Source organism: Gobius niger, assembly GCF_951799975.1.
Source record: "Gobius niger genome assembly, chromosome: 13".
Classification (NCBI taxonomy): Eukaryota; Metazoa; Chordata; class Actinopteri; order Gobiiformes; family Gobiidae; genus Gobius; species Gobius niger.
This window is the reverse complement of record NC_136864.1, coordinates 15,136,584-15,162,768: the sequence shown is the minus strand read 5'-3', so window position 1 is coordinate 15,162,768 and position 26,185 is coordinate 15,136,584. Positions and strand designations below refer to the sequence as shown.

Here is a 26,185-nt window from a genome sequence, read left to right as displayed (position 1 = left end):
TTCTCTCTTTATAACTAATTACTAAGCCAGTGGGGAAAAACTCTCACTGACATTTTGACTGAGTAAAAAGAAACACATTACAGCAGAATTTTGCAAATCAGACAAACCCCAAAAGGACCTCATTCATCCATAGGGTGCATTCTTGACACCATAATAAGGTTTGGAGTTCTCAATCTCCCTCTATTGTCCATGCACCAAACACACACACCGCAGAACACCCTCCTGGCAGTGGCTCTTGAGCTGCCCATGTGAAATTGATCTCCATTTGTAAAGAGCACAGAGCCATTGTCCTGGACTCTCTCCTGTCACTTTGGCCACAGCTGGTCCTCAGAGGGAGCGCAGTCTCTTCAGTCTTATACCTGTTGACAATCACTGCTGTTTACCCAATGGGCCAACACAACAAAGCCCTTTGTGAGCCCCTGTTTGTGTGCATTTTATTACACTTCGCTCACAGCACAAAAGACGCAGATGAGTGAACTGATTTCTCCACTAACCATCAACATCAAACTGGACAGTCTACTTCAGGATGATGTCTCAGATTTACAGCGCGACTGTAAAGAATATAGTTAATGAGTAGCATTAATTGAAATGGGTTTGGGATTGTATTTTGGGGGCAAGGACAATTTTTGTTTGTTTAACACAGTCGTTTGCATTTCGTGGTTAGCTGAGCTCAACATATTTCAAGATAATAAATAAAAAGAAACACACCAGGCAAGGGCTTTGGACTCAAAACCTGTGACAAAATAAACGACAAGTTACTCAAAACATTGGAAGCAAACTGTTTTTAGTGTGCCATGCCCAGAGGAGAAAAGGTTGACATGACGATGACAAACATTTACAGCATTTTGAAATTCTATAGTGAAGCTGACACAGCCTATATGTTGAGATTAAAATTCCAGCATACATGGTTTTCCTTCTTTTCCTCCGCTAATGGAACAAAATGGTAGTTCACATTATGGTCTGCATGAACCTCATGGACTCCCGTGTATTAGTCTGGTCACGTGATGTTATGATTTCTTTCTTTCTTTTTTGCCCGAATCCTTGACAACAACAACAACAACCGGATTTGGTGGAATCTGCTTATCGGACGGTCTTAGCTGCCACACACAGAGAGCAAAAAACACAATTTCGGATTAACTGATCTCCAGGCTCTTGTATAAGCATGTCCGCAGTGATTACTGTAATAATGCTGATGAGTTCATTTTTAAGACGGATCCTGCATGCTGGAATTTAGGTTCACTCTAGTGCCCATAGTCTAGTATTGTGGTCTCGGGGTGACTATGTTGAACTGCCATTGGTCATCATCGGTTGCTGCTGTTGTTGTTGTTATGATGTCGTTTACAAATCCACTCCGAGTAAATTGAACTATGCATTAATGCGTTTCTACTCAATCAATACAGAAAAAAAACAATGGACTTGACAGTGATATATTGTTTTAAGCTTCAGAAATGAAAGGTTCTTGATATAAGAATAAATAAAAGGAAAGTGGATACAGATGATCATCCGCTAACCTAAAGGTCAGTGAGTTTATTCTGAAAACCTGAAATGCATACTGCTGTTGTGTCCTTAGGGAAGACACCTCACCCAGTGTGCCTGTACAGGGTTGTTGAGGTGATTGTGGTGTGGTCTGAGAAGCCGTATGGGGGCAGAATTATCTGTGCCAGATCGCCCCAAAGGCAGTGGTTTCAAATTTAGAGACTAAGGGGGATTACAATGGACCAATGTTAAAAGGGCTTTGAGAGAAACTTTAAATCAATAAGTCTCCTTCCTTAGAGAGTCGTGATTGGTCGGTTGATGAGCTTTGGGGATCCATGTTTCTTATTGGTCAACAAAAGTAGCCCTGACCCTGAGCTGCACCAATCAGCTCTTTTATTGACAGCATTCAAAACAACAAAGAACAGCCAAAGACTGTTCTTCCTTCAGGAGAGTTATGAACGTGCTCAGACTATGTTCAAATTTTTTTTCACTTGTTGTAATACCATAGAGTAGAAACTGTAAAAAATAATATTGACTAAACTATATTTTATGAATCTCGTTGCCTTTTTGTTTAAATAAAAGAAGGCATGTTGAAAAAAAAAAAACTTTTAAAATAACAGGGTTTGTCAGCAGCCAAAAAGAAAAGCTTTTGTTGCCTTCACATAATTTCCCCCACCATAATCACAAAACAATGCTGCGATTCAAGGAGACAGAGGGGATACTGAAGCTTTCTTTCAATCTCAAATTGATGCGCAGTGTTGTTGTTTTTTCTTATTTTTAAAAGAAATAAAGAATACAACAACAACTACTCGTACCCATCTTTTTGAACGTAATCCCGTTATAATTTATACATTGACCCACTTCTGTCAGATCAGCCACAACAAATAAAGAGAAAATCCCGCACATTTAGCAAGATAGATTTATTTGTAATGGCTTTGGAATAATACACAGCGATATACTGCAGATAGATTTAGTGCGGTTTCAATAGAAATGTGCGGAATACATTGGAATGGACTAATCTGATAAATCTGATGATTGCATTACATGATCAGGCGTAACATTATGTTGAGTTATGTTGAGAAAGGCCAAACAGTAGAGCATCTACAGAAAGGCAGCTTTTGTGGCGTCTTCGAGATCTAATTGTTTTGTACCTATAAATAAATGTGTTTGTAAGAGGCTACAGCAGTGAAGCAATAATAAGTAACGTATGGGAACAGCCGATTCTTGTTCCGACATACTGGGGATGGCTATTCCTGATCATCTGCATTTTATGGATATATTTCAAATGACATAAAAATCAACTGCCAACATTAAATCTGTTTGATCATCCGTTTTGAATGCTGGTGAACAGCCTCAACAAAGGCGCCCACGTTTTCTGGGTCCATGTCCGGGTACAGGCCGTGGCCCAGGTTGGCAATGTATCCTCTGGTGCCAAATCCCTCCACCATCTTTTTAACTATTTCTGAAATTCGATCCTGGAAGACAAAAAGAAAACTATTCAAGTAGGCCTACAAATAAAACACATTATTGATCTTTTCCAGCTATTATAATAATTCCTATTAGGCTTCTTGACCCAGGTCAGCATACAATAGAGATGCATTGTATAACCTCTTTTACTGCGAATTTGAATTTGTTTTGGGAACTTCAACTCAATATTAAAAGACACTGGTAAAACTTTGTCTCGTTTACCTTTGGAGCGTACAGAGCACAGGGGTCCATGTTTCCCTGTAGGCTGACCTTCCCTCCTGTGCGCTCCCTGCACATAGTACACAAAGAGATGATGAGCAGAAAACCACACGTTCACATTGGCAAGTAATGGTTAACCACAGTCAAACAAGCTTCAGTCCAGTGTCCATTGATACGTGGGAAAAGCACTGGTTATTGTGCACTTTCACTCCAATAGCTTTGTTTTTCATAATGCTTTTAAATCATTATATATTTCCACAATTCTTTGAAAGCATTGTGAAAAACCTGATGATATTCTAATACATGAAAAGCATAAAAAATGTAGCTCAAGTTGATGTTTTTTTTTCCAATGCAACAACTGAAATGCTTCCTCCTTGTAAGCTTTAATTTATTCAGTATTGTAGTTTTCTTTAAATCCATCTAAATCATCTTTAAAATCAGTGGGGAGAATAATGTAAGTAATAACTATACTGTATAACTATATTTTTTTCTCATCTGTTTGCAATACAACACATGAATCAAAAAACTAATTTTAAAAAGCGATAACTCATAGATTATTCTGTATAATAATACATTCCGTTTCCAATCACGCGGAACACTACGAGTCCCTGTCCTAGATGATTGATAAACAACATCTTTCGCTGTTCTAAGTTACAGTATAGCATGAGTACACATTTTGCTGTATCTCAGTGCTCGAGTTTGCTTGTGTTACCGGGCAGAGCGTGGGTCAATGGTCCAGTCCAGTCCAACCACCTCATAGTGAGACTGGGAAAGATCCTCCAGGGCATAATGAGCGTCTTTTGCGAACACAATCTGAAACGCAGCAGCCAGGCAGGTTTGGATCATGTTAAGAGGAATGCTACCCCCTAGTGGTGAGTAAATTAACACGCATGCAAACGAGACTCGATAATGACGCCTCCAGAGACAGGAGTGTAGCTTATGCACCAAGAATAGACAAGAACTGATACCAACATGGCATATAATTAAAAGGGAATAACACCAACACGATAACAATGCACTGAATTTTAATTGCATGTTCTGTATATATCTGTGCACTCACCATGGGAACATCTTGGCCCGTCTCTTTGAGTTTGTCTTTGACTCGTTTGGCAATGTCTCGGAGGTAAGGTAGGGAGAAGTCCTTGAACTGAACCGGGCCCAAAATACCGGCGTGGGAATCAAACACCTGCAAAGCCTGGACAAGATGGATGCCGCATTATGATTAATATGCACCTAAATAATAACAGTAATAACATGATACATAGATGACCAGGATCATGCATTTTCAGCTTTGATATCATATTAAATCTCTGTTTTCCTGGTGATTGACAGTCTTTATACTGGGTTAGTATTAGTCATATTACCATGGAATAAATCATGAGTATATAACATCTATGGTGTTACATTTTAAGGTACCATGCTACTTACCATGCTAAAGTGAAGTTCTAAATGGAGTGTAATACTTTTAGTGACATAAAATCCTTTTCACATTGTGACGTTAATTTATGAGCAAGTGATGGAATATCAACACAAATGTGATTATAGTAAGGTTTGACATGTACCTGTGCGCCCGCTGCCACCTGTCCCAGCAGATACTCCACTATGACGTCAGTGAGCATCCTCAGCAGCATGTGGCTGGACTCTGGGTGTCGGTACAGCCAGCGCTTGGCCTTCGAGTAAGTGTTAGAGCCTCCGCCTTCAATCATGTATGCCATCAGGGTCCACTAGTGAAATGTAAAAAAAAAAATTATAATATTATTTTGTTTGTATTTGCGTGTATTTGACCTTTTAGTGACTCGGTGGCTTTATGGGTGCAGCATGGCACCTTTGCTTTCCCTCACAGTGGCTTTTATCACGCTCCACAATTAATTGTTTTGTGGTTTCTGGCCCTATTCTGATAAGAACACTAAAAACATTTGATCCTGGAGTATCATAGAGGCCACTGTAAGAGGAAACAACGTTGCCATGCTGCACCCATAACACCACCAAGTCATTAAAAGGTCAAATGCGCGCAAATATTAAGATTTTTCTTTTTTTTCACCTAAAAAGTTGCATAGTTCACCTTTAAGTAAATGTAGCATGTATCAAAACTCCCATTAAATAACTGCAATAATGTGCATGTTCAGTTTTAAAGTCTCACCGGAGCTCCAGTGAATCCTATGAGTGGCACTTTCCCCTCGATCTTGTGTCTGGTCAGAGTTATGGCCTTGAAGACGTATCCAAGCTCCTTCTCCACATCCACTGTGGTGCGTAACCGCTGCAGGTCTTCCGGCTCCTTCAGCGGGTCGGGAAACGTCGGACCTTTCCCTGCCACCATCTGGACATCCATACCCATGGCCTGTGCAGAGTAGGGACAAGTAAGAATTAACTATAAAACAACATGAAACCTAATGTATCAGCAGTGATGTTTTGCTCACAATAAAGACTGAATGAGTGGATTTACAACCGACACAGTTCCATATTAAACAATCTGAACTTAATAGTGGGAAAACACTGACCTGTGGCACCACTAGTATGTCACAAAAGATTATGGACGCATCAAATGGAAATCGTCTCAGAGGCTGAAAGAAGATGCATGGTAAATGCAAAAATCTATATTTCATAGTGAAGTAGTAGCTACATTAAAAGTGCTCCTGCTATAGATGAAAAACTTTATGTTTAAGTTTTACCTGCAAAGTGAGCTCACAGCAGGCCTCTGGTGAACGACATGTATCGAAAAAGTCTTTTCCTGCTCTGGACTCCCGAAACTCTGTCATTTAAATGTGAATCAAACATAAAAACGTTAAAGAATGGACATAATGAACAAAGTCGAGCTAGATGATGAAATAAAGTTGTACCGGGAAGGTAACGTCCCGCCTGCCGCATGCACCACACAGGCACATGCTCTGTCTCCTCTCCACGGGCCGCTCTCAGGAACGTGTCATTCTGGAGCGTGGGGAAGTCTTTTGGCCTGAAGAAAGACAAGCATTTGAAGCTACATTTAAAAAACGCTGATATGGCGATAGGGCTGTCACGATAATTACTATATCGACTTATATTTCAATAAATAACAGATAAACGATATATTTTTGGGCTCGATATTTATCGTCTGTACATTTATGAGCATTTCCCCCCTATTTTTTCTTCCTAAAACTTTGATTTTTAACTGAAGCAAATTGACTTGTATTATTTCTCATGTTTATTGCATCTTGTGTAGTATTTAAGGATATGATTATGCACTTTTAGAACAAAGGTTTACTCTCATTTTTATGCCTGAGAGTTGACAGTACCCAGTATCGTCAATAATATCGTTTATCGCAATACTTTCCTGCCTCAATGTATCGAACTTCAAATTTGTTATCATGACAGGCCTACTGGTGTAATGCACAGAGTTGGACACCAGCACTAGGGAGTATAGAGCTGAGACCCATGACTGACAGGAGAGATAAGCACAGGGTCTGCTCTTATCAAACTTCAGCACAAAAACGGTTATTAAAAACACTGTGCGGCAAGATAGATGCAATTTATCTAAATTCAACACAGCTCTAAATGTTCTCAATTATATTTGAGCATTGTGTTATTTATTGATCTTAATTGAATTCAGGGTGGAAGCAAATAGTTAAAACAGACAATTCCTCAAGTAAGAAGTCGATACTGTTTGCAAATGTACCTTGTCAAAGTTGTCAAAGTTTCCATATGTTCCCTTAGGATGGAACAAACAGGGAAAAGCAAACAGGAAATCCTCAAATAAATGTAAATTTTGACAGATTTCTGCTAAAACGCTCAAATAATACACATCAGTAATGATCTATAAACGATGTGTGTACCCGCTAAGTTACATGAATGAATGATGACATAAGAAGCGTTCTGTAACACTGTGAGATTCAAATGCGCAGATAAGTCCTACAGACGAATGTAAATGAAATACTCACAGGATAAGCTCGTCCTTGCTCATTTCGGCCGCACAGAGGAGACAGAGGAGCGTGAGGAGTTTGTTGACCGTTTCTCTTCTTTTTCAGGATGCCACTAAACCCTGCGCCTCCTAAACTGTCATCTCAACTCGTTTGCACAACAACGGACCTGCTGCTGGGCGCGGCCATTTTAGAAAGTCATGTGACCCGGAAATAAGTGTCCTTTCCAAATAAGAGTCCCTTTACGATTTATGTATGGTTTATGTATAATCTTTGTATGAATTATTTACGATTTTACACATGGTTTGGGTATGATCTATGTTTGTATGTCCTGTTATGTTTAGTAATAACAAAAATAAAAATAAAAACAAGAGCCTCAAAATGTCCAAATCAAATATTTCTTTTGCTGATAACAATTCTAATGATGATTTATTTACAAATGGGTCAATATAAAAACATTGTTCACAATGTAAAAGTTGTAGTACAGACCACCACTTGTTAAAGCTCCAAGGCGGAATCCTGGTGGTTATATACGCTACATGTTCTTAGCCTTCAAATCAGGAATGACGTTTTCTTAACTCAAGTTCAGTTGTAATAGACCAAACTTTAATTTCAAGACTGTTGCGGTGGCATTTTACTTGCATCATCATCATCATCATCATCATCATCATCAGCAGCAGCAGCAGCAGCAGCAGCAGCGGTCGCGGTTTTGTTGCATTTTATTGTATTATTGTTGATTTTTCTCCACGTTTTTTTTTTTTTTTTTTTTTTTTTTTTTTAAACTTTATTTATAAATTTTCTTTTGTCCCTTTTTCGTCTCTTTTTCATATTTCACTTTTTGGTGCTTTTTCATCATTTTTTGTAACTTTTTCTTGTGTTTTTGTTGCTTTTTCATCACCTTTTTGTCACGTTTTTACTGCCTTATTGTTGCTCTCATGACGCCTTTTTTTCCCTTCCCCATAATTGAAGATAAAAAAGATTTGGGTAAACTGGATAAAATGCGCTCAGTTCAGGTGGGGGTTAAGAAGTTAACTGTAAATAATTATTAAAATAAGATGTAATTCTTGATGTTGCCTTCAGAGGGCGCTACAGATTAATCAAAACTATTGCGCTTCTATTCTGTAACTGATTGACACTTCAATGACACATTTATTACAACGTCACAATCTGTACATTCCCAATCAAAGAAGCAGATCTACACCTAATATAAAAGAATAATTTCATGACAACAATTTCACATTACAAAGCTGTGCAAAAAAAGACAGAGTTGCAGGGTGGTTTGATCCTGGTACTGCACCTCTATGGCTGTATAGAAGTCATGCTCTGTAAGAAGTCAAAGGTGGGTCTGTCCTCTGCCCACCTTTAATTTCCTGATCACAACCGTTTCATAAAACAAAGCTGTACAAGGAAAACAACAACTTTTTTCTTCTTTTTTTCTTTTGCAGAGTGTCTAGGTTTGATCCTGGTACTGCGCCTCTGTGGCTGTATAAAAGTCATTCAGGACGCTCTGTAAGAAGTCAAAGGTGGGTCTGTCCTCTGCCTTGTCCCTCCAGCAGGACAGCATGATATTGTACAGTTCGGTGGGACAGTTGTCAGGTTGGGGCATCCGGTATCCACGCTGTATACTTGACATCACCTCTACTTTGGTCATACCTTGAAAAAATGAACAAGAACAGTAGTATTTTTGAAAGGCTTGATGCGTGTGTTAATATACTGCAAAATCTACTCGTGGGTTTCAGTCAAAATTCAGAGACGCTATTTTGAGGACTTTGAATATTTAAAGATAGAGCAGCGATCTTTTGAAACACATGGCCATTTTGTCACTTGTTGAGCACTGAAAGTATTCATACTGTAACTATACAGATGCTATTGGCCTGGCATTTGTGTAATGTTTACCTGGATATGGCATACGTCCGTAGGTCATTATCTCATACAGCAGGACCCCAAAAGACCACATATCGGACTTGATGGTGAATGAGCCGTAATTAATGGCCTCTGGTGCGGTCCACTTTATGGGGAATTTAGCCCCTGAAAGAGAACACAACACAGTTAGACACATCTGGCTTTGTTCCTAATTTGATAAGAAAGAAGAAGAAAACAAACAAACATAAAAACAACATAAAAAAAAATTCAGTTGCAGTGACATACTGCACACACTTCCTTCAGTCGTATTCATTATGCCATGTGTATATGTCACAGGAAATAGTAGATAACTTTTATTATCATCTTAGCCTGGGCAAACCAAAGAATGTTCAATTATCTACTTTGCATGTAACATATACACAACAGTTTTCTTGTTGACAAGTTCTGAATGTCCAATTAAGTTATTTTTTATTGATTTGGCCATTCTCTCTTTTTTTTTTTGTCTTTCATGGAGGGCTGGGTATCTTTTGAATTTTTCTTGTATTAGCATTTCACTGTGTTTTCAATACTGCCCTTTTTTGGTATGGATGCTGCATTATAGAGCAGAATGATAAGGATAAGATGATGATTAAAAATGTATGAAAACACAATTTCTTCGAACCAAATCTGTAGTATGTGTAATATGTTATCTGTTTTCTATAAAATACATACTCCCAATGTGTCATCAGTATTATTATGAATACATAAAAACAATTCTCAATGAGCACGGTTCCATTTCCACTGCATAGAACATTTAGCCGTCACTTTCAATAGGAACTGAACATTGCATGTGGTTCAGCCCAATAAAGAACAATGTAGTATTGAGGTTGAAGTCTGTCATGAAATAACCTTAAAGCAAGGTACTGTGTTGTACTGTAACAATTGTCTTTCCCAGAATGAGGAAGTAAAACAGGGTGTTTAAACGCTGACATTACATTACCTTCTCTGGCTGAATATTCATCATCTTCTATGACTCGTGCCAGACCAAAGTCAGCTATTTTACACAGGAGACTTTCTGATACCAGGACATTTGCCGCTCTCAGGTCTCTGTGGATGTAATTTTTTTGTTCTATATATGCCATGCCCTCCGCTATCTGAAAAAAATAATAACTATTAGGGTACGCAAACAATATGGCCATTAAGGAGGTTCAAGTGATGCATTTATTTCACAATTGCATGTTGTAAAATGTGGGTCACTGAGGATATTTCAAAACCCAGATTTTCTCTGTAATATTTCACTTTCATGTGTGGTTTCCCACTTCTCTCACGCTGAGACATGCATGTGTTTTTTCAACGTTTGTAATCTTTTGAATAATACCTGTGCAGAGAAGTCTATGAGCTTAGGTAGCTGTATTTTGCACCCCATGTCCGACTTTAAAAAGTCCAGTAAGCTGCCTGAAAGATAACATCATTAGTCAAATGAGCAAAAACATGAAAGTGAGATAAGTTGCTGCAGGACGTCGTTTACCGTTTGCCATGAACTCAGTGATGATGTAAATTGGCTGTGTTTTGGTGACCACCGCGTACAGCCGCACCAGCCGGTCGTGGTGGAGGGTCTTCATGACATTAGCCTCGTCCAGAAAAGCCTCTACTGTCATTGTGCCCGGTTTTAGCGTCTTAACGGCCACTTTGGTAGTGTTGTTGTAGTAAGCTGAAAAAGAGGGCAAATTTACATATTTCAGATGATAGACACCATGACATCACTTCATGTATAGACCTATTATATCTAACATTTTATCTTATCTAGGCCTCCATAAACTAGTCCTGTGTCTTGAACAGCTGCTGCTTTTATGCAATTTCTTCTTTTGCGTCAAAAAGGTAAGCCACTTAGCAATCTTTTTTCGTTGCTAGTGGTTTTTTTTTTAATGTGTAGTGTTCTGCACCTGCTTACCAATCTTCACGTCGAATTTCCCCTTTAAACAAGTTCTTTAACCAGAAGAACTGAACCATGAACACATGCCCACAGACAGACAGACAGACAGACAGACAGACAGACAGACAGACAGACATAAATCATTTTCAGTTATTCGCAGTAAAACCTGTCTGATTTTAGAGGGGGGAAAAGTGAAAATAAAAAGAGGAACAACATCCCACCATTCTTCTGAAATCCCCTCAAAGCCAGTTATTTCGTCACATCATGGAAAATCAAATTTTAAGTATAATGACTGTGGGTGGTTCAGCTCCATCTGTTCCCAATTGACCCGCCTAGATGTGTCATGGCTGGGGAAGTTAATCCCTCACGTATTAACGGTATTCAGCAATGCATTGAAGTGTATAACGCGCTGAGCGGCTTTTAGATTTTTCAAAATTGCTCCTCACCCATCCACACCTCTCCAAACTGCCCGGCTCCGAGCTTCTTCACCATCTTTATGGACTCTTTAGGGATTTCCCACGCGTCCTGATCCCACGGCTTCTGAGCTTTGGGTTTAGCGCACGGGCGTCCCAATTTCCGACACAAGCCATCAGCTTTTTCTAAACACACAAATATCGATCAAAATCGACACCAAAATATTGAAAATCGATCCAATATCATAATGACTTATCCAAATGATGAATGACAGGGAACACTCACGCTGATAATGTTTGATCATGCTGCCGATGTCATTGAAGGAGATCTTAGGAGAGATATAGTAGCCGCCATTGTCGAGTTTCCTGATTTTATAATGTTTGACAATATCCACGTTCTTTGTGCCCACATCTCGAATGGACAATGAAAAACCTGCAAAACGGAGGAAATTAATTAATTAAATACAACAGTGAAATGACTCAATCTTTTAACTTTTTCACCAAGCCTATTTAAATTGTGATGATCAATTAATCCACAAGTAAAATTAGCTTTCATTGACCACATTGTACACCAGAGTAATTGCTGTTGCTATTGATATGCTCTGTACCATTTGAAGTCTCACTGTCCCGAATGAGAAAGGCCCCGGGTTTGTTCGCTGGAGACAGAAGCTGCCTCTCTGCGTCTTTCCTGGCAATGTCTTTGAAAAACCACCTAAAATGTCAATAATAAGCAGAGAGAAATGATTAATAACCTAAGAATCGTAAGAAACTGACTGCCAGAGGTTGCATTAACGTTAATAGATTATCTTTACATCTCCATACAAGTATATTTTAGCCTTGATCTTACTCTTCTGTTTCCATTGTGCCTGCTTTTGCCACATAGTTAGAGGGGATAAATCCTTCTTTATTGGTTTCCAACGATTTCGCCTTCCACCACTCTCCATGTCTGTAAGCAAGACAACAAGACACTGACATCAAAGCAAAAACCTCCCATCAGATTGCTCAACTCCAAGGATGTCTCATGTGCTTCCAAAGAACCAGTGATGAATCTAATTTACTATGAAACATGGGTGTGTGTTTTTGAAGTCACACTGTATGAACTCTTGACAGCAAAAAGGAAAATCACTCACTCTTCAAGGATTTTCAACTTTTCCCCTTTCTGAAATCTTAAGTCATCTGGGTGTGTTCCTTCATAGGAGTATAGGCCAACCATGATTTTACCAACGCCATGTTGCTCTGGAAGAGAAATGCAATCTCAGTCACATTTTTGACTCTGTGAACATAAACACAAACAGAGGACTGATAAGATTGTGTGGTAAACATTTTTCAAGCTTCTGTTTATCTGGTGACAGTATTTCATAAGAAGTGTTCATCTGTGATCACATGTAGCATGGCCTATTGCCCTCAAAGAGTTGTATTCTACAGTAAAATAAGCGATGGTTTCATATGTTGTTATGGTAAATTCTTGTATATTTGGATTGCACTTGTGTATGCCGGCTGGAGGATTGTGCGATATCTTTTCGCCAAGGCCTCCAGGAAACTGAAATCTCATGGTTAACGCTGTTGTTTTTGTCTATAATGACTTGGTGCACTTCGGCACATTCACTAAGCAAGGTCTCTGTAAAGTGTCTCTGTTGGATTGTCTGTTTCGGGTGATGAGTTTTCTTGTGAGTAGCGTGTGATCCACTGTCCCAAGACAAATGTATCCTAAGGGAGGATTGTCTTATTTTATGTGGAATGCTCAAAATAAGGAAAAACACAGCAAACTACACAACACTAACCTTAACCATTAGCTTATTGCAGAACCACTTAACATTTGACATCACTTAAAGGTAGCTGGTTTTGTCTGGAAATATAACTGCAATCTGTTCCTTTTATTGTCATTCATAGCAACACGTAATTGCTCCGTTGTAGTATTTGTATGTGTGTACCTTCCATCTTCTGAAAAACCTGGCCAGGCAACAGGGAGCGGTCCTGTAAAGAATATATACATGACACTGTAGCATTTGATTTTCACTTTTGGGCCAGATTTTGCTATTCAAATCTTCCTCTTTTCATCATAAACCTAGATCTATTCAGTAATGTCGACCAGATGTTGATGCTATTCTATGACTGGCTACTCACACTGGGTTTTGGTGTACTGGAGGTGGGATCTCTGACATAGTGCGGGTGGTCGGTACGTACAGTAGATGTCTGGCCCGGCTTGTCCCCCTCTCCACCGACAAAATCATCGGCCGGCTTTGACTCGAGGCAGCCCATGGTGTCTGCACAGGAGGAAGTGAAATACATGAAGTATGAAAGACTGAAACCAACTCAACTCAAAACACCTGCCAGTGTCCAACAGTGTCATTAATGACTCTCAGGTCTAAATATGTTTTCACACCACTTCCTGTATTGTTTTTTTTGTTAGTAAGGTAAACTAAAGTAGAAACAGATTTCCTTTGTATGTATTTTGGCATGTGACGCATGGCATTAACTTTTTTTAAGCAATATTCAACTATCTAATTAAACTTTGTATAATAGACAGTGGTGGGAATCGATTGGAATTTTCCAATTGGTAAAGGGTTAATTCTCTTTCGATGAGACCTCAGTGTTCAAACATTAAACAATAGTAACAAAAAGATACCACTATCTTTAATAATAATAAACGTGCAACAGTGTGAGAGTCTAACATGTGTTGGGATTACACATGGCTTGTCGATGTGTTTTGATCTCTGTAAATCATCTTCTTAAAAATTGTCTTAAATTTCACATGAACATCACAAAACAACACACTTTTCCCTTGCCACTTCTGTATGAACTGGTCCTTTAGGTTTCCTTTCCACAGAGAATCTAACATTCTCCGGGTGGTCTCAGGAAAACTGGTCAATCCTGACTTTACCTTTACCTTCATGGCTGGCTTGGGCTCAATTGCATTCTCAACTCTTCTGTTTACAGAGACTAAACACATTCCAATGTCTACCTAGGAATGAAAAAAAAAGCATGGTGCCTCTTAGTGCCTGTCATACTTCAGTCACAGTGATGCAAACCTTTAGTGATTCATCCTGTTATATTTATAACTCGATCGTCAGCAAATAACGGGAAAGAGCCAAAACATTTTACAAGCCAGCATTTATATTTACAATGCTGACTGGTATCACTTCCTCTTTGTAGCCTCTCCAATTAGTTTATAGCCGACATCAAGGAATCCAAAGACAGAGCCTTATACTAACAAAAGCTCTTTTTACAACTTTAACATAGTTATCAATTAATTTGGTTTTAATGAGAACAAAATAAACATACATTTGTTTTTACGTTTATATGTGCAGCAGTTTTTATGTTCACAATAAAGTGTACTGGATTATAAAATGAAGCTGATTATGAGTAACATGATTATTACAAAAGAGATGTGAAAAGCACAGTATTACTAAATATGTCACACTCCAATTCACAACATAAGTATCAAAGAAATAAAGGTTTATCATCAATACTTTTCTTACAATGGACAGCTACAATGATTTAATATAGTGAAGGACTTTTCTTACCTCAGGTCATGTAGATTACTTTCCAGTTTTAGAAACAGTTATTCCACTTTGTAGAGTGTGTCTATGTTGATGAACAGATGCAGGCAGACTAGTGTTCCACGGTTTGTCCAGCCAACCACACGAGAACTGTTAACTCTCAGAATGAGGAACTTAAACAAACCCAGGGGGATTTACTATTTTACTGAAACTTCCTGGTACAATTCTGATGACTGTTTGCATAGTTCACAAGAGGGGACAGTGCCACCCGATGGTCATGCCTTATCTTTATTGAACACTGTCTGGCCTTTTCCTGTGTCAAATGCAACAGTAAAATAATAAACAAATGCATATGTAAATAATCTGTTAACTGTGCATTGATATATAGGCCCCAAGCTATGTGTGTTGATCAAAGTGCACGGTCACGGCTAATAAATAATAATAAAGTGACTTTGCTGATAAATCGCAGTACGTCATGTAGTTTAAAGAATAATTTATTTGCAACTTGAGTAAAAAAAGGAAAACTATTGTAGAGACAGTCAGACAAGCACCCTCTGTACATCGTCGTTGTAGCAAAAGCAGTATCATGCACCTGCCTGGACATAGTACATGCTGGAAATAATTAAATTAAATGGTTTACACAGTGTTGTTATATATCAGAGTAACTAGTCACATGGCAGTTCAGGACCTGATTATTATACAAAAAAAAAAAAACTATTACACTGATATAATGTTAATAAATGAATGTTTTGCATGCAATATTGAGTCCTAACACCACACAGCACAATGGATGATACAGTGGTTACAAAGAGGAAGTCAATGTTTATGCTTGGCAAAAGTATAAAGACATAATCCGCAGTATCCTCTATTTTTGGCCTACTATAACCTTTGATATACAATAGCTGTCTATGTTCATCACTCCACATTTCCCCCTTATGTATTTTTTTTTTTTTTTTTTTTTTTTACAGCATTCAGAAAGGAAGCACAAGTTATTGGTGATCTAATTGTCACTAATGGTGTGTCGCATCAGTGCAAATTATATCTGGACTATAAAACGTTTTTCTCCTGGTTGTCTCTCTTCTTTTTTTGCTTGTTTATCAGCTGCAAAGGATTTTGCAAAAGTTTAACAAAGGGGCAACAGCCCATGTTTTTGTTCATAAATCAAGTTTTTTTTTTTTTTTGTAATGTGGAACAAAAGATACTAAGACGCCTCACTAACATTTTTAAAAAGAACACTTATGGTCAAATTTTCAATTTTTAGAGTTTTCTTTACAAGACTAGGCTTAATATCTCTACCACTGTATGCATACGTTCAGTGCGCCTTGGTAGAGGTTTACACTCTTTGAGATACACCTTAATGGTGATTATTAGGAACTTGTTTTACACTTTTGCACTGTGCAATAAAGAACAACTACTTGACTTTGAGAGAATAAGAGCACAGGTGTACAAATCACAGCACATTGATCCAACAGTGCATTGTCAGGGGTCAGCGTGTGTTTCATAGGTCTCTCCAGTGAATGTATACGTATACTGTGTATACAGTATACCACAGGTGCTACCCTTCAGTGGTGGGTCCACACTTTGTGTATGGCTTTACAGTGATGAACCCCGATGTGCTGGCAGTAACAGTGTGAGTCAGGTTAGCTGTTCCTCTGCTCGGCCTCCCTCTGGGCTGAGGGCATGCTGTGCCCATCCTCTGTGTCATCTCCCTCTGTGGAGAAAAACATGATTGCATGATTACTACATGTGTCAAGAAACCTTGAGTGAAGACAACAAAATAGGGACTCAAGTCTCAAGTCATAGTCAGAGATGGAATAGCCTTCTTAGAAACGTTTCTGACAGCTTCACAATCAAGCTGTAAAATGCCAAAATTATTAATAATAATGAATGTTGTTTTATTTATCAATCAATCAATCAAATCAATCAAATTTTATTTGTATAGCGCCCAACAACAACCAGAAGGTGCCCAGAGCGCTTTCCAGGATAAAAACAAGAATCATAGTATACAACAATAAATGCAAAAACACATAAAAACAGCAGTCGAGTTGGTGGCTATGTATCGAAGGCTTTCCTGAAAAAATGTGTCTTCAACTGTGATTTAAAAACACTCAGCTCTGTGATGTTTCGAAGCTGGACCGGAAGTGCGTTCCACAGCTTTGGGCCTTGCGCGGCAAATGACCGGCCTCCAAACTTTTTGTATTTGAACTTGGGAGTGACGAGGGAGGTGTGATCAGAGGAGCGCAGAGCGCATTTATGGTTTTATGGTCCCATCCGTTTAATCAAAGTCTGTTCTTGGACATATTTTGCTATTGTTGTTGAATCTAACCTCGGGCTCATATACGGTACCCCTTCCTGTAATAGAGCTTGCATGCGAATGTAAAAAAGAATGACAGATTATCTAGCAATTGCAGGACACAAAAGGCACTGTATATGAAATTATGAACAATGATGCAACACCCAACAGTAGCACACCTCCTCCTCCGGCGTTGATGTGTAGTTGGGACAGGGACAGTGTGAGGGGCAGCTCACGGCCGTCTGGATCCGTGGGACTCTGCAGGATGTCGTGCATGGCATTCCTTCGTCCTGTCCTGCCAGAAGCGATGAAGTCTGCATATGTGGCCTCAACATCAGACATTGCTCGTACATTGTTCAATCAGCTCCACCTGAAAAAATAACATAAAGCGTGGTAGAGTCAATAGAGGGAATCATGGATACACTGAAGTATGCTGCACCGCTTAAATACATACTTGTAAAGTTAAATTGAATTAGTGTAGACAAGGAAAGACAGGAAGTATATCTATACACCAGATATAATCGAGTTGTGTGATGAGAAAACCTTTGTTTGGCTGCAAATGAGTATGGCATAGAGGAAGATAAATTAACTGAAGTAAATATATATAAAGATGACTGTCAACAAACTCTTTAAATGAATTCAAGCTTGCAGTATTTACCAATAATGATGGGGTAGCCTTTTTCTTTTAGGTCCTCCCATTTATGACCAAAGTGCTAAACTAAGATGGAAAATATTGACAGATGCATCAGTAATGGTAAGACACAGTAAGCCATGTTGGTAATGCTGTGATGTGAAATAACAATAGCCAACACAGGCTTTGGGAAATACATAGATTTCTTATTAACGCCACACTAGCCTACCGTGTGAGACGACAGTCCAGTGTTGTGAACCGGCTTGATGCTCTGGGAGTGACTTCATCCACAGGGCAGCAGCGCCATGGGCCCGAGAGCCCAGCAACACAACAATTTACTCAAACAAAACACGACCGCACACTTAGGACGAAGAGATTAGAAAAGGGTAGATTCAAAATACAATGTCTTCACTTTGCTCAATGCTCAAACGCGCTGAATGTGCCTCTATCCTTCAGATTGGGAAGACGGTTTGGAAAAGAGTCGATTCTCCACGGCCGTCGCATCTTCCTCCTTAATGACCAATCAGAAGCCAGCAAGCGCCCTCTGAACGCTGATTGGCTGTCGCACACAAAGGATGAGAGGAGAGAGCTCCGGGCAGCACCAAGGTTAATGCCTCATTTAATACCAGCTCATAAAAAAAACACAAACCACGGTGTAAAAATTGTTTAGCAGAATGTAGGTGTATATCACGTAGGCTGGGGATGTATTTTGCATATTTATTCTGGAATAGTTTGCTGAGTTTGTTTGTAAGCCCCAACCTTTAACTGCTTTATTAGATAAAATAAATAAATACATAAATCCGAGATGAGGCCAAATGAAAGTAAATACACCTTTGGAATCGCCTGACAATGTCTATCCAAGACTTGCAATACGTTTTCAAACCACACGATGGCGCCACAAGACCTAGGCCATTCTAAATGACTAAAGGAAGTCAGAACTTGGTCTTCTCACTCTACATCCAGTGCTGAGAAGACAATGGTCACAACATTTTTATTTTTGTTTACAAAGTGATACTTGTATGAAATATGAGTAATTTAAAAGCCAATCTGAAGCAAACAGAAACTATGTAAATGAAACTTTTGTAATTATGCCTTGTTTGTTGACATAGGGTGTAGTCAATATATAACATGCCTGATTGATATTAGTGGCTAGCCTTGACCTGCTAACAGGACTCTAATAGTCCACTCTAATTGTATTACTGTGAAGGTCTGGACTACTGTATTGCCTACTTTTCAGATTCTGTGCAGCTCACTTCCTCTGAGAGTGTTTATGTTATGAATCAGTTAGCATAATTAATATTCATGCTTATTGCTCAATATAAAATGGTTTAATAAAACAATGTGCACAACTGAAACTGCTCTATGCCTCATTACCTGATTTGACAAATATCCATTCCTCTGCCTTCTTTTGCTCCTTAAGTGAACATGTGTCTATCTGCTGCCTGGACTCCACTAGCACAGTGAGTATCTCCAGTTGGAGCGCGCACTCCTCCTGATGGACACTGAGCAGCTCCACTGGAGCAGACAAGTGCCGGGCTTAAGGGGACTTCAGTTTTTAGATTAGGTCAGATGAAACTTTAATGATCCCTGTGGAGATGTCAGGTCATTAGAGTGAGAGAGCAGATAAGAATAGCTCAAAGTGGGTTGGAAAGAGTGTCTATGGCAGAGGGCTCCGGTAAAGCAGCTGTAGGGTGCAGCGGAATGTGCATGTGATGATGCACAAAAAAACAAAATATGCTATTAAGAGCAAAAAGGAAGCAATATACTTTAAAGTTCTTGCTTTTTGCCAGCAGGGTTTGTGGGTTAGTTGAGCATCAAGTAATTTCTTATGCTATTAAGCAGACAGTTGCAATCACAATGTGTGCAAGATTTAGCCTCTTATTCATTCTATTGACTGAGGCGTTATGGAAAAAAAAGAAGAAAAAAGCTCACAGCTGAGTGCACAAAGCAGCACTAGACAAAAGAAACAGCAGAAGAGACAGAGACAAATATAGATGAAAAGGAGAGAGCAAGGAGGAGATGCACAATGCAGATAAACAGTGTTGAACTCAATATGGTCATGCATTTCCTCCACTGGAAAGCAGAATGCAAACGCTCAGCCGCCCTGGACAATAGCCACGTTTAGAGACATAACCTATTCACTGACCCTCTCTTGAATTTACTGTATCAACCATATGGATTTTCAGATCTTTATTGAACAGCCAAGTTGATGCATATTGACACCCCGTATTGATGATCGATCAACACACAGGTTCTTTGAGCCTCCAGCTCAGGAAAACAAACAAACTGGTAATTAGGACTATGACACGTGATTAGGACTTTTTTTTAATCTACTTGCATCTTCCACAAATTCAACCCCTCTCATCACCTGTAGGGGTCACTGCTCACGCTGGTACCCGGTGCTGTCTGTCAGTCCGTCTGGCAGCGGTGGTGGGTGGTGAGGAGGGGGTTATGAGAGAGAGAGAGAGAGAGAGAGAGAGAGAGGGAGAGAGAGAGAGAGAGAGAGAGAGAGAGAGAGAGAGAGAGAGGGCGCGCGCACCTCTGCCTCTCTGCCTGGCTGCTCCTGTGCGCAGTGCTTCCTTGTTCCCTCCCTCCCTCGCGCACAGCTGGCTCCCCTCAGTCCTATCTGTTGGATGCTGGCTGCATTTCCCCCGGTTTCCTCGCCGCCACTACGGACTATACACTTCGAAGGTGGAATGACTGTCTATCGCCTACACCGCATGGTGTGAATTTTCTTTTTGTTGGGGGGGGGAAGCGCGTCGGAACCGAGTCGGGGAGTCCAAGTCGGGGAGGAAGAAACAGGAGCCATCCCCCCTCGAGGGAATTGATTTTACAGTAAGCAGCTGCAATGTCATCTCCTCATTCCGCTCGTCTCGCACCTCTGAGTGTTTGGGGATACGGTGCTTCATATGGCAGGGCGCTGCGTTGCTATGTGAGTGAATGGACGAGGCGTGCAGAGGATAGCGTCTATATGGGGCGCTGTGTAATGGGGTTGTGGAGCTCTCGCATTGATCGTGGGCTGAAAATGGAAAACCCCCCCTCGTTCTTGCTCCATCCATACTCGCCATCCCTCTCCTCATCCATCCATCCATCCATCCCTCTCTCCATCCAAGGACGGGGTGTGTGTTGTGTGCATGGGGGTCGCAGAGGAATAGCAAACAGAGAGAGAGAGGGAGGAGGGGTGGATTGGGATGTTGTTGAAAGCGCTATTAGTTTCAGATTGACCTAAATATCCTATCAGCGCCTAAATAGACAGACGGCATCGTGACCAGCGTGTGCCGCGTTTCCCAAAGCCGGTGGAAACGGGATAGAATAGACCGATTTCACTGCCTTGCCTCAGCCATCACATCACGAGGCATGTGCGGCGAGGAAGAGCACCTTGCTTGCTTGCTGTCTGCCTGCTCCCCCCCAAAAAAAAATAACACCGTGGTGCGTTTGTAAGCGGCTCCAGGCTGTTTCTCTACCCCTACCGTAGAGTAATTAATCTCATTCATCACGTTGCCAAGAAGATTACTGGTGATTTTGCGAGTGCAGAGAATCGTCACTACTGGGTGGTTGTTGCTTAGATTTTGGCAGTGTGATTCAAGGCCATGTGATGCAGCCTAGATACAAAGATGGATATCAATGTGACGTATTTGGAGGCTAACACGAATAAAGGTTCTGGTCAACAGTGAGCAATTAGACCAACATATGGATTTAAGATTCAGATTATCATACTAAACAAGTCAAGGACCAGCCTTCACTCCTCAAGAACAAAAGACTGTTCACACGGCATAGGAGCTGTAGATGTGGACACGTTCTGACCCAGTCACAACTTTTTGGACACGTACTAGACCAAGTTTTTCTATACACTTGGCCAGCAGACCTTTTTTTGTCCTGAGAGCTACTTAATCAATGCTGATGGGCTATTTGAGTAACCGCTGGATTCCAGTTAGAAACCAAGATGACATTAATTGTGTTTCCTGTTATTTTTTTCTCCCTACCAACACATTCTGAACTCTTCATTTGGTGCACAGAGAGAAAATGCATCTGTAAAAGTGACTTGGTGTACTGAAATTTGATTAATCAACTTTTTGGCAAGCAGGGCACCAATTGCTGTAGAGCTTGGAGTTGGAGACCACCATTTACAATTCCAAGTTTGTGGGCACACTGTGTTGTGTTTGATTGTTGTAGAAGAGCTGGAGGAAATTACTTTCAAGATGGTGGAGATGCCGAAGCAAGTCACAGAGGGAAATAAGAAGCCTCTGTTTTTAGCTATCAGATAGCAACAGGTAGCAATTAGACCGTTGTTAATGTGAAGTGAACGAGCCAAGTGAGTATTAGTTGTTGAACAGTTGCAGTCTGACAGACAATACAGTTTGGATTCTTTCTAAAGTGTTCTTCTTTCCGTCATTATTCTGGTTATAACTAAAAGCCATAGGTGTGCAGTGATTTGGCAAAGGTTTTGAACAATCCTGTCCCATACACAACTTTCAGTAATATGACTAAATTTGCTTGATTGCATTTTGTTAGCTGTTAATTGAATTTTAATGACACCAAATGATCTTTGTAAGACAACCTCAAACTTCTTTTTGTATCAGGATACAAGATCATAGGGCAACTCATTTGTTTTGGCCACTAAAATGTGAAGGTTGTTGGTTGAAAATTCAGAAATAGGGTTATTTTGTTTTTGGCTGGAGCAACACATGAAGGTACTGGTGAGGATTCTGGAGAGCACCTCGTTTGTAATGTAGGATATATATAAGACGATATACTGTAGTTTATGGAAGATTGGAACGCTAAGTACTGAGAGTAGCTCTTATAGACTGATCAACAGGTCATCTCTTCATCTTGGCACCTGTGGGTGTTAAAGAAACAGGCCAACATGAATATTTAGTATTTGGCAACAGATCAATCACAATCAAATAAAGGGGGACATCAGGTACAGTGTCCTCTGCGTCCCCATGTCGTCCTAACTTTCATTAACCATAAACTCCTGCATTTCCCCAATTTCCACAGAAATGCATTTGATTCTTGCGTCAGATAGTTTATAATTTTGTCTCCTTTGAAAAACGAGCGCTCCTGAAAGTGTTTAAATGTGCAGCGTGTGTGAACTTAATCTTGATTTTTACATTAACCCGCATTTTATCACATCGGCCAAACCTGTGAGATAAATAGCTATTATATTTTCCAAAAATCGCTCAGGCCGTGTCCTAATGCTGACTAATGTTTTTGTTCATTGCCCACAAACGCATGAAATTCTCGCAGTCTCCTTTCACATCCCCCCCCCCCACATCTCACAGCCTTGTTTTCCAGTGTTCATTTGGCCTGCCACAGTGCACACAGACAGCTTGTGTTTGCTGGCAGTTACAAGTTTGAGTTTTTTTTTTAATTTTTTACAGCATCTGAAAGTGAACGTATCCAAGTCAGGCTTCACACTCACTCACTCACTCACTCACACACACACACACACACACACACACACACACACACACACACACACACACACACACACACACACACACACACACACACACACACACAGGTATAGACGCAGTCACAGAACGTTTAGCAGATCAAAGAGCCACTGATGCTGCTGCTGTTTACTGTAAAACACTATGGACCATTACAGGAAGTTTCCTCTGGGGTCCCACAGCCCCCCTCCTCCCATCTTACTCTCCTCTTCTCTCACTCTCTCCTACATTTGTGTCAATACAAAACGTTGCCATCATATAACACTTAATAGCTTCATTTTGACGTGGAGAACAGAAAAGATGTCTGTGGTAACTGTGTGGGTTTGTGTTTTACCGGACCTATCCACATGGAAACTTGGCACCGAGTTCAACCTAATTTCTCTGTCCACAGTAATGAATAAGGTGAAATAATTTCCTTAGAAGTGATTGTATTATTCAGGGACTCAGGTGTTGTTCGTTGAAAGGACAGATTAATATGGCAACTTGCAGGCCGAATCGATCCCCGGTTTTCCCTCAAAAAACGTGCCCATAAATTTAAACGTTGTCATTTTGTACTCGAAGCCAATCTAGAGCAGGAGATTCATAGGACCACCACACTGTAGCATCTCCATTGTCTGAACTTGCTATGAAAAAGCTAGGGCTATTACATCTCATCTGAATATATATATATATATATATATATATATATATATATATATATATATATATATATATATATAATGTGTGAGAACTCGTAATAGCCTCTCGCCAAGACAAATGACTTCCCTACAGAAGAAAACGGGACCCAAAAAGTTCACTTTGACCAATTTAGTATGCATAGTTTAGGTCTTTGAAACATTGCTTAAAGCTTTTTACACTTATCATCAACAAATGTTTCAAAAAGCACACAGAGTAAGAGTACACATCACCAGCTGACCCACTTTTCCACATAATTTGCATCTTTTAGTTGCTTCAAAGTCAATGTTGTTGTGCATATTTTGACTATTCCCATCGGATTTTACTGTATGGTTACAAAACAGATTCTTAACAAAAATAGCAAATATATGTAAACACTTGCGACTTTAATTTGTTCTTGTTAAATTAAATCAGAATTTGGGCAGTGTGGTGCTTTGGTGCAAGGGATTTGTTTCTTCACAAAACATCAGCTGTTTGTGTTGATTCACTTATTCATTTGTTTTATGATTTTTTTTAATTCTTCCAGTAAGTAAGTGTTATGAGCCTTTCAATTTGGCAAAGATTGACCTCAACCTAATCTATGTGCACTTGCAAATGGAAAGAAGCTTTACAGTTTTTGAGGATACAATGTGAATGTTCATGTAGAATCCGGTCCGTGCCCTAAAGCATTAGTCAGATACTAACCAATGTTTACTATCCTGATTGTCTTTGTTGATAACCTTGTTCAATGAAAGGGACATACAATCAAATAAAGGGCACGGACATTGTGGGTCATTGTATTATAATCACTGTACATCAGATTTAGATCAACCCTGGCGCCTCCCGCCTTCAGAGAGGAGATTCTGGAGATAGTAGTGCTCCCGGTATGTCTCTCTTTAATGGCATGATGAAGAGCACTGAGACAACAGGTAGAAGTTATATAGGTGAAACTGCTCCGATTATTCCCTAAACGAAGATACAACTTACCAAAATCTTACGAGAAATGTAACAAGAATAAGGACGCATTGTTGTAAAATTACGAGTATTACATTGCAGTCAGTTGTTTTCGACAGAGGAACACAAGGTTCTTGAAGTATTGTTGATGCACTCTTGTGTCTCTCAGGGACCATGTTGGACCTCTTTTTTAAGTGGCAGATGGCGGTAAAAACAGCTTTCATATTTAAAATAGATGCTTCTGCTGATCCATTATTACACATGACCTGGGGGTGGCTTTTGACTTAATCTTCAACTCATTTATGTAACACTAGTGTGATATTCAGCTCTACAATAAGCTGGTTTCAAAATCTCCCAGCATGTTTTAAGCTATTAAAGGGGCTAGGTGCAAGTTCGCCATTTTATACTCACTACTGCCACCTCAGGTCATACGTGTAACTGCACCTTCTATATTAAGCTCGTGCATGACGGCACCCGAATTAACACCTTTTTGAGTGACAGGATTTTAGAGGCAGTTGTGTTGAATATGTCGGGGCTCATTCATTCTACACATTAGGACATTGTTGAAACATGTAGGGGGAGGAAAATACTTCATTTTAACATTTTTAAACTCTGTATAGTCTCTTTAAACTATAACTACATCCAAAACTGTTTTTTTTTGTGTGTGTGTGTTTTGAATTGTCAAATTACAATGAAGTAATCCATGCAGCTGTTATATATGCCCACATTGGAGCCTGATTATAAAACATATACAGGTGTCTAGTGTCCAAGCGTACGAAAGACATGTGAAAAATTACTAATTTGCGAACAGCCTTGGTTGGCTCCCTGTGAATGAGCTGAATTATGTCTTATGTAAACGATGTCTAAACCAGAAAAAATACCTTACATAAATGCATTCCATAAACGTACATTAAATGATCTCCAATTAAAATGTATTAAGTCTAACATTGCAGACGTCCCTGAGTACCCCCAGAAAAAAGCCAAAGTACCACAAGCGGAACACATACCACTGTTTGACAACCACTGACTTCGATTACTTTTTTGCCCACCAATACAGTGGTTACAGATCCTGTGACACCATGCGGACCGAGCGTTTCCTCTGCGGCCTGCTTCACTAATGGAGGCGGCTATAACAGGTGCACTCCGCTCCTCTGCCCTGAGTGCTTTTCCCTCTTCTCCCACGGCCTAAAGAGCAGAGCAGAGCACAGCAGAGGCAGGATAATAGCTGTTTGCAGCACACATCGTTTTTCACTTGTTCATCTCTCCCCACGCCTAAGTGGCCACTTCTCAGTCTAAAAACTGCAAAATTAACGTTACCTATATTTTTCTGTGTGCTGTTCTGGAGAAGCTTTAGCAGGAAATATATACAGCCTGGATAATGTTAGCTTGTATAGCGTGGCAGATCGCACAAAAATGTTTAGTCAGGAAAAATCCATTTTTTTTTTTTTCTGGACCTCATG

The 26,185-nt window shown here is 39.8% G+C and overlaps 4 protein-coding genes across 11 annotated transcripts in view; 1 reads left to right on the top strand and 3 right to left on the bottom strand.

Annotated features, from left to right (window-relative positions):
- Positions 1-2,401: 2,401 nt before the first annotated feature.
- urod (uroporphyrinogen decarboxylase) lies at positions 2,402-7,247 on the bottom strand. The gene is made up of 10 exons (XM_079569300.1): positions 7,074-7,247; positions 6,000-6,112; positions 5,832-5,911; positions 5,661-5,723; positions 5,303-5,500; positions 4,725-4,886; positions 4,223-4,357; positions 3,875-3,975; positions 3,166-3,232; positions 2,402-2,951 (listed from the first exon to the last, which is right to left on the bottom strand). Exons 1-10 carry the CDS (start codon positions 7,094-7,096, stop codon positions 2,787-2,789), a joined length of 1,107 nt encoding a protein of 368 aa, XP_079425426.1. The 5' UTR covers positions 7,097-7,247; the 3' UTR covers positions 2,402-2,786.
- Positions 7,248-8,280: 1,033 nt separating this feature from the next.
- On the bottom strand, positions 8,281-15,889 carry lyn (LYN proto-oncogene, Src family tyrosine kinase). 2 transcript variants are annotated; one of them, XM_079568947.1, is made up of 13 exons: positions 14,765-15,889; positions 13,365-13,504; positions 13,172-13,214; positions 12,371-12,476; positions 12,088-12,186; positions 11,849-11,952; positions 11,527-11,673; positions 11,274-11,426; positions 10,423-10,605; positions 10,273-10,349; positions 9,895-10,048; positions 8,949-9,080; positions 8,281-8,705 (listed from the first exon to the last, which is right to left on the bottom strand). In XM_079568947.1, exons 2-13 carry the CDS (start codon positions 13,497-13,499, stop codon positions 8,503-8,505), a joined length of 1,536 nt encoding a protein of 511 aa, XP_079425073.1. In that variant the 5' UTR covers positions 13,500-13,504; positions 14,765-15,889; the 3' UTR covers positions 8,281-8,502. The 2 variants fall into 2 exon arrangements, with proteins under 2 accessions (XP_079425073.1, XP_079425074.1); XM_079568948.1 differs by having other exon boundaries at positions 13,425-13,504.
- Positions 15,890-15,909: 20 nt separating this feature from the next.
- LOC306972357 (cAMP-dependent protein kinase inhibitor alpha-like) lies at positions 15,910-18,170 on the bottom strand. Its single transcript, XM_079568946.1, has 3 exons — positions 17,894-18,170; positions 17,213-17,403; positions 15,910-16,451 (listed from the first exon to the last, which is right to left on the bottom strand). Exons 2-3 carry the CDS (start codon positions 17,373-17,375, stop codon positions 16,381-16,383), a joined length of 234 nt encoding a protein of 77 aa, XP_079425072.1. The 5' UTR covers positions 17,376-17,403; positions 17,894-18,170; the 3' UTR covers positions 15,910-16,380.
- A 2,051-nt stretch (positions 18,171-20,221) lies between these two features.
- The window catches only part of ctnnd2b (catenin (cadherin-associated protein), delta 2b), a 129,378-nt gene continuing 123,414 nt past the window's right edge, over positions 20,222-26,185 (top strand). For 3 of the 7 annotated variants that reach the window (XM_079568841.1, XM_079568835.1, XM_079568836.1), the window contains exon 1: positions 20,223-20,499. The gene's annotated coding sequence lies outside the window, so the exon portion shown is untranslated. Of the gene's footprint in view, positions 20,500-26,185 lie in introns of all 7 variants that reach the window. The other 4 variants (XM_079568838.1, XM_079568837.1, XM_079568834.1 and 1 more) reach the window with 2 other exon arrangements.